A 7,585-nucleotide genomic window follows, 5' to 3' on the forward strand; every position below is an offset into this window, starting at 1 on the left:
ACTGAACATTTTTCTGAATGATTCCACGCATACCCTTTGGAATCAGGAAGAGAAACATTTTACTCTTCACTAAACCAAATAAAACCATCTATAAATCATATGCAAAACAACTTTGAGTAACAAGGGACTTAAGTCTAGGAATTCAAGGGAGTTCTCTGTATTTTCCCTTTAACTTTTTCCCTCCTTTGGGGAATAAACAAAGACATCTGCCACATCAAGAGTCTGGCTCGTTTGGTCTTAACTGGAAACTGAATGCAATCATTAAAGTTTACTTTGAGAGGAGCTTTTGAAATTTAAAAAATGACTTCTGCAAGCTGCAGTCTCTTAAATTTTACTAAAAATAAAATTTAACATTCTGACGTTAAAGTCAACGGTTTAACATTTCTTTTAACCTGATCCCTAAATGAAACATCGTGTTGCGTATCATGAGCTGTAATTAACTTATTAAGAATACGGTTTCTTGAAAACTGCCTTAAACAGCCTACTAATAAAAAGAAATTATTGACACACATACAGCCATGGGTCCAAGTTACGGGACCACCCCAACCGAAAAATATTCAGTTACACATTAACTGTGGCTGTTTAATTTAAAACACGTAGTAAATCAGTCTATGTGTACGCTATCCCCAAACTCTATGTAAGCTTCACAACTTCCTTTCATAGAAGTCTGCCAAGCCATTGATCAATAAAACGAGTAAAAGCTGCAAACATCTCTTACTATGTGCGAGTAGACAGTAGTCTGCAAATGGTTCCCGGTGCTTCCCACCTTTTATGTCTATTTATAAATTCAGGTTTCAAGACATCAGTAATCCCCCTGGCTTTTCGCTCTCATTTTATTCCAATGCTTTCCAAAAGGCAGGCTACTATTTTCCCCCTTTTGTCTTCAGTGCATTTCACGTGGCCCAACATGGCTGTTTTCTTCTGATGCTTTCCAGAGAGTAGCTCCTGGTCTCGATAGCCTTTGAGGTGTGGACAGGATCTCCTGCCAGTCTCCTGTTGTAGAGGGGCTGGCTCTACTACAAGCTGAAAATAAACAAGTACTTTCTGGCTGTACTTTGTTCCGCTCTTCTCTTAATCGGTTTCCCCTATCCAGTTGCCCTTTCCCCGGTCCCTAGCACTTCCCCCCCCCCCCCCCACCATCAGTTGGCTTTTTGTTCTGTGTCTTTTACCTCCTGTTCTTCCAGTCAAACCCCAACCCCAAACCCACACATCCTTTGGTCGCATTGCCATTAGTGATCACAATAATAGCCATTCTAAGCTAACTTTAAAACATTAAAAAAGGCCTCAGAAAATTTTCAGTGCTCCCAATTTTATTTTTATTTAATGCTAAAAGTTAAAGAAAAAAAAAGGTACTGTAAATCTGACAAATGACAGAATGCAGGTGATATTTCCATAGCGTGATTTTAAAATATAATAATGTTGATATGAGATTACACTCACTTCAGTTGACATGAGTTTCATCATATATAGAAAAAGGGATCACCTTCAACTTAAAAAAAAGTAAAGGTTAAAAGGTGGCACACTTTAAAAATACTTGGTGGCCAAGGGAAGGTATATAGTAAAAGTTGTAAACCATGTGTACGTTCTCATAACTTTTAATGTGAGGCCACATGAAAGACAGTACATCTGTTATATTCTATAAATTGGTAAAGCAAAAAAGGGAAAGCTTCAACACCCCATCCCCTAATATTTTGAGTATTAAAAGCACAGCTGAAATATTTAGGATTTGAAATCGGATACTGCCCATGTACAGTAAGTAGCTTTCTGACATTTTTATCCAGCTGTGGAGACTCTCTGCACTGTCATCAGGTACAACAAAAGATCAAACCCATGTCCCAATGTTAAACTTCTTAACTTAAGAGAACGCCAGAAAAAGAACCCCAATCAACATTTTACAGCTGCAAGTCTTCCACGAAGGCCACCCAAGGGCCAGACTCCTCCAGGTCTTAGTTTTTAATAGGAGTAATCTCAAACACAGCCCTTTCAAGCTGTCCGTACTCTCCCCCTCCTTAAACACCAGCACAGAGAATCCATAGGCTGTCTTCTCCACAGCTGGAAAGACTTACTCAAAACAGCAGGATGGTTCTTTATTAATAATCTTTTTGGAAAGCTTATCTGTATTAAGATTGCAAAACATACAGATAGCTACCACGAATCAGGTCAAATGACTGATCAACTTGTAAAATCTATGAGGTCAAATTCCAGTTTATAATAAAGTGCTTAGATACACATTTATACAACAAACCATAATAGTTGAATTCTTTACAAATGTCTTTATGGGCATGTAAAATGGACTCTGTGTTTCTGCATGTATGCATTTACATAAGAGAAACCAGTCTGATCTGAGTCATTGATGCTCCAATTAAAAAAAAAAAAAGTGTAACAACAAACTGGTTAATCATGCAAGTCTGTTTGTAATATAACAATGACCGGTAACATGAATTTGCACAGCATTAATAATAGGTGCACTCGTTAAAAACACTACCAAAAAAAAAAAAAATACTGTATTTGGTGCAGTATCTGATTTTCAAGTGTTAATATAACTCGACCGTTAAAAAATATTTGAGCAATTTAAAAAAGACAAAAACATAACTAAAAAAGAATCTAAAGAGGGTAACAATTTCTATCTTCAAATTAAAATAGAAGCTAGGTCGTAAACGATACACAGAAGTTGTAGTAGACCTTGAAGCCATGATTCAGCCTAATTATAGGGCCAAGTTACAAACACCTGAACATAAAAGGATTTCGAATAGTGTTCCTGTCAATGTTAAATCGTAACAGCACAAAAGAAAAACCAGTATCACTGTGAGCCAACTATTTCTAATAACAGATGATTTATTGGTTTAAAAAAAAAATCAGTTTACTGATGCAAAATAGTGATCAAAAGAAACTAGTTTACAAAAGGTTTCTAAGAATAGTTTGAGAGGTGGGGCCTGTCTATTATTAAAACCCTTACTTTAATTGTCACTAGTTTATCAAAAAAAAAATTTTTTTTTTTTCCAGAAGAACAGTATTATTCACTTGGTATGTCAAACACACGTAAGAAGGAAATTACAGGTTTCCTCCACCCCCATTTGGGCTGTCACTGATATGCCCACGGGCAGTCCTGGCAGCACTATGTGCTGTTCCTGTCATTGTACCATACTGTATTTAGCACTCGCTAGAAACAGGGTGTAGGTGAGAGTACCAACAGCAATAGCACTACAGGTAAATGATAAAACAACAAAAACCCAAAACCAAAAACAAAACAAAAACCAAACACAAGACAGAAACGAAACCAATCCCGCAATCTCCAAGTTCACCTGAACCGTAACTTCCCTCGAGACTCTTTTCAAAGGAACGACGACACCAACAACAAACAGAGCTCTGGGGGGGGGGGGGGGGTTTTCAAAACATGAGTGGCGCTGCAGAGCCAGGCTCTGTTCAAAGATGGCAGTGCCATCTTGTGCGCCGCGCCATCCGCGGTCACCGCCCTCAGTCACTGAATCGTGTATTATGTAACCGGCTAGCATGCAGCATTGGAAGCTTACAACTGATCACGTGGGCAGTGAACAGTGGTCAACTTTGCCTTTAAAAAAAAAAAAAAAATCCCCCTCCCCCCCAAAACCACATGAGTCCTGAAAATCTCTCAGCAGCAACTCCCAGGCAGTCATTAATATCCCAACAACTGAACTTTTAAGAACGAAATAGAGAAAGATTCGCAATCTATTTTCCTACTACTCTGAGAGGACAACGTTTTGGGGGAAACTTGGTGATATTTCCCACTGGCATGCCGCCCACTTCACTCATTTCCTTTCCTTCTCCACCAACTGGCCTCCAGCCTGAGAGAGGAGCCAGCAGTAAGGAATAACAGACAGTAAGGCAATCTTACAATGTCAGAAAATGTATTTGGCTTTTTTTTTTTTCTTTTTAAAATAAGTGCATACAAATACAGCTAGAAGCAGTTCGGATTTGCCAAGTGCTCTAAAAAAGCAGCGCAAGTCACAGCCTACATTGAACGGTAACTGTCACCAGGATAATAAAGCACAAAGATATGCTAATAACATTAACAAAAGAAGAAAATGCCTTTAGAAGTACATACCTTTTGTCGTCAAAAAAAAAAAAAAAATAGAAACACAATGTATTCAAAAAAAAATCAAAATTATACAGCCATGTTTATGAAGTCTACATTTCCCTTGTCTTGGATATATATATATACATATATATATACATATGTATATATATATGTGTGTGTGTGTATATATATATACATATATGTGTGTATATATATATATATATATATATATATGGAGATATATATATATACAATTCAAGCAGTTTTAGTTAAGGGTAATCATTGGGTTTTTCTGAAACCGGAAAGTCACGAGTCTCTCTCTTTTTTCACTTTCACATCTCCAGCCAGGATGGTCGCAATTTCCCCTTGCATAAAGGCCCAGGGGACATTGGAGCCCACCAGAGGGCATTTTTCCCCGCTGGGACAATAGACCTCTCCGCTAGCTCCCTGCTGTTTGATGCTTTGTCTGGAGCAAGGGAAGCAGAACTTGTGCGAAGGGACAGACGGGCACTGCACAAAGTGGGTGTCCTCCAGCCGCTCGTGGCAGAGGGTGCAGCACAGGGGGGCACTGGCTGCCAGAGAAGAGTCTGGGAGGCTGGCAGGGTGCACTGGCTCCAGTCCTCCAGTGCTGCCTGCCCCCTGGCCCCCCACCTCTCTGGGGCCTAGCCTTCTTTGGTTCATAGACGACGGAGAGGGTGGACTGCTGCTATTCCTTCTGGTAGTGGAGTGAACCTGGTTGGCGTCTTTCGAGGCGTGACTGCCGCCTGCATTGTCTGCCACTAAGATCAGGGCTGCCATGGGGGACTGGCCGTTCTGAGCCGCTTCAGGCGGTGTGGTCCGGTTGGAATGAGGTGAGGCAGTGGGTGGCGGCGGAGACACAAAAGAGGATGTAGGAGTAATGGGGATCTTGAGCCCTTCTGTGGGTGTGGACAGCCACGGTTGTGCCTCTCCATTGATCTTAGGGGGCCCGACTTCACCTTCTGGTTCTGGAGAAGGCTTTCTTTTCCTCGCTGTTCTTGCCACTGGGGGAGAGAAAAAAAGAAAAGGAAAAAAAAGGAAGTAAGTGGATGTGTGCTGAAAAGGATCTCTCTCTTCCTAACACGAAACAAGACTCCCTAAAGAACGTCCATTCTCTCAGAGCTAGTCTATAAAATCTCACAGGAGTTTCAAGTGCACGTGCAAGTTAAGACACTTAGACCCGTGGGGCTCCGAGGTGGTATTGTAAAAAGCCACAGAACACAGCATGCACCGAGGAGCCTGTTTCTACACGTGCACGCACGTTCCCAGGTTAAACCGCGCATTCGATCGCCAACGTCCCCCAACAGGTTAAAAGGTGACTGGTGCCCTCATGCTCCCATCCAAGAATGTGCTGGGAAAGGAAAACCCTGTGTCAGTGCCTATCAGCCCAGTCTGACTCATCTCTGTTATGCTGCTTCAGCACATGAACACGTTGCCACTAAGCACTGGTTCCGCCTCAGGCAGATCAGGAAGTTGGGTGTTTGTTGTTTCTGGGCCGGGGTAGAACGGCGAATGGAAAACAGCACCCCCTCCTCTGCTCTGCGTGCCCCTCTCTCCCCTAGAGCCCCTCACTCCACAGCCGCCCCTACCTGCTTTAGACCCGTTGGCCCCGTTGGCCTCGAAACCCAACAACCTGCCTGCAGTCAGGGCCGGCTCCTTCTTAAACTTGCTCTCGAAGGGCCCCGAGTGGCCGTGCTGGTGCAGCGCCAGCAGCGTGTCTCGCACGGTCTTGGGCCTGTTGACCCAGTCCTGCTCTCCGGGCCCGCGGCCTTTGCCCGCGCCCTCGGCGCCCAGCTCGGTGGGCCCGGCCGCCGCGGCCAGGCTGTCGGCCGCGCCGCGATGCGAGGGCGGCGGCGGCTGCTTCTCCTTGGCGGCCGCCTCGCGCTGCTCGTGCTCCGCGGCCGCGCTGCTCGATACGGACGCCGGCCGCTTGTGGGAGCTCAGTTCGGCAGGCTGCGCCGAGCCCAGGCCGGCGGCCGCGGCCCCGGACACGGCGGCCAGCGAGGCGGCGGCGCGGCCGCTGAGGCCGAGCGCGGCGGGCAGCGGCGTGGCCGAGCCGTTCATGAGCGGCACCAGGGTGGGCGGCACGGCGTGGCCGCGCCGCGGGTTCGGGCTCTGGCGGTTCAGCTCCGGGGGCTCCTCCAGCTTGGAGAAGCCGTTGGGCACCAGGATGCCGTTCACGGGCGGCGGCTGCGGCGTCGGCGGCTGGGCCAGGCCCGCGGCCGGGCGGCTGCCGCCAAAGTCGGAGCCGAGGCGCGGGGGCCGCTCGGCGGCGGCCGCCAGGGGGTAGCGCTCCAGGGCCTGCGGGCCGCGCGGGGTGGCCTCGGGGCCGCCGTGGCCCAGCTGCTGCTGCTGCTGCTGCTGCTGCTGCTGCAGGAGGATGTCCTTGGCCGAGAGCGGCGGCGGCTTGGCGGCGGAGGGGGCCGCGGCGCCGGGCGGGGAGCGGCCCTCCGGGAAGCAGCCGTGCGCCCGCTTGAGCTGCCGCGCCGTCTCGATGACGAACTCGACGCGGTCGGCGCCCTCGTAGTTGACGCAGCCGCGGCACACGGGCTCGGTGAAGTCCCAGATCATGGCCCAGGGCATGCGAGGCAGGTCACACAGGTAGCACGACTGCCGCCGGGACGCGGCCGCCACCGCCACCGCCGCGGCCATGTCCGAGGAGCCCGCGGCGCTGGAGGAGGAGGAGGAGGAGGAGGAGGAGGGGGCGCCGCCGCTCCCCGCCGGCACCACGCGCGCCCTCCTCCCCCCCCAACCCCGCGTCTCCCCCACCAGCGGCGGCGGCGGCCGCAGAGGCGGCGGCGGCGGCGGCAAAGCCCGCGAAGGCTCGGCGCCCGCGCAGCGCCCCCGGGGCACGAGGGGCGGCGGGCGCGGGGCGAGGGGCTGCAGCCGCGGCAGCACGTCCCCCCGGCCGGCGCGGGCGGGCGGCGGGGCGGCGGGGCGGCGCGGCGGGGCGCGGCGGAGGCGGCGGCGGGAGCTCGGCCGGGGCCGCGGCCGGCCTCCAGACCGGAGCGAAGACGGGCCGCGCGGGCGCGGGGGAGCGCAGCAGGTCGCGGCGGCGGCCGGCGCGGAGTGCGGGGCGGGGGGCGGGGAGGCCGGGGGGGCGGGGGGCGGGGGGCGGCCGCCGGGGCAGGCTCAGCCCGAGCGGCGGGGCATGCCGCGCCGGGGCGGCGGCGGCAGCCGGGCGGCGTGGAGCACGGGCGCGGCGCGGGCCCCGGGTCGCTCCGCTGCTCTCTCACAGCTCCTGGCGTCGCCGCTTTCCAGCGCCCGCGTCAGCGCCCTGCCCGCCTCAGCTCCGCCGCCGCCGTCGCTGCTGCTGCTGCCGCCGCGACCGCTCCACTTCTACAGACTTGATTCTTCGACAGCCTCGCACGGCGCCTGCGCGGGCCCCCTCCCCTCGCGCGCGCACCCGCCCTCCCCCGCGCTCGCGCCCTCCCCCTCCCCCCGCGCGGTGAGAGAACGAGCGCTGCCGGGAGAGCCGGCTCCTCGGCGCCCGCCCGCGGGGCAGCGCCGCCC

At 51.3% G+C, this 7,585-nt stretch overlaps 1 protein-coding gene across 2 annotated transcripts; it reads right to left on the bottom strand.

The window, feature by feature from the left end:
* Nucleotides 1-2,189: 2,189 nt before the first annotated feature.
* Nucleotides 2,190-6,858, bottom strand: IRF2BP2 (interferon regulatory factor 2 binding protein 2). 2 transcript variants are annotated; one of them, XM_030334446.1, is made up of 2 exons: nt 5,710-6,858; nt 2,190-5,076 (listed from the first exon to the last, which is right to left on the bottom strand). In XM_030334446.1, the coding sequence occupies exons 1-2, from the start codon at nt 6,722-6,724 to the stop codon at nt 4,361-4,363; spliced, it is 1,731 nt and encodes a 576-aa protein (XP_030190306.1). In that variant the 5' UTR covers nt 6,725-6,858; the 3' UTR covers nt 2,190-4,360. The 2 variants fall into 2 exon arrangements, with proteins under 2 accessions (XP_030190306.1, XP_030190305.1); XM_030334445.1 differs by having other exon boundaries at nt 5,662-6,858.
* Nucleotides 6,859-7,585: the final 727 nt, after the last annotated feature.

This window comes from Lynx canadensis, chromosome D2 (assembly GCF_007474595.2).
Source record: "Lynx canadensis isolate LIC74 chromosome D2, mLynCan4.pri.v2, whole genome shotgun sequence".
Lineage (NCBI taxonomy): Eukaryota > Metazoa > Chordata > Mammalia > Carnivora > Felidae > Lynx > Lynx canadensis.

Excerpts from the sequence above, each read along its gene's own strand:
- IRF2BP2 (XM_030334445.1), bottom strand. The coding sequence starts at position 6,724 with ATGGCCGCGGCGGTGGCGGTGGCGGCCGCGTCCCGGCGGCAGTCGTGC. Across the intron at positions 5,077-5,661 it reads GGCCAACGGGTCTAAAGCAG|TGGCAAGAACAGCGAGGAAA; the intron begins GTAGGGGCGGCT and ends TCTCTCCCCCAG.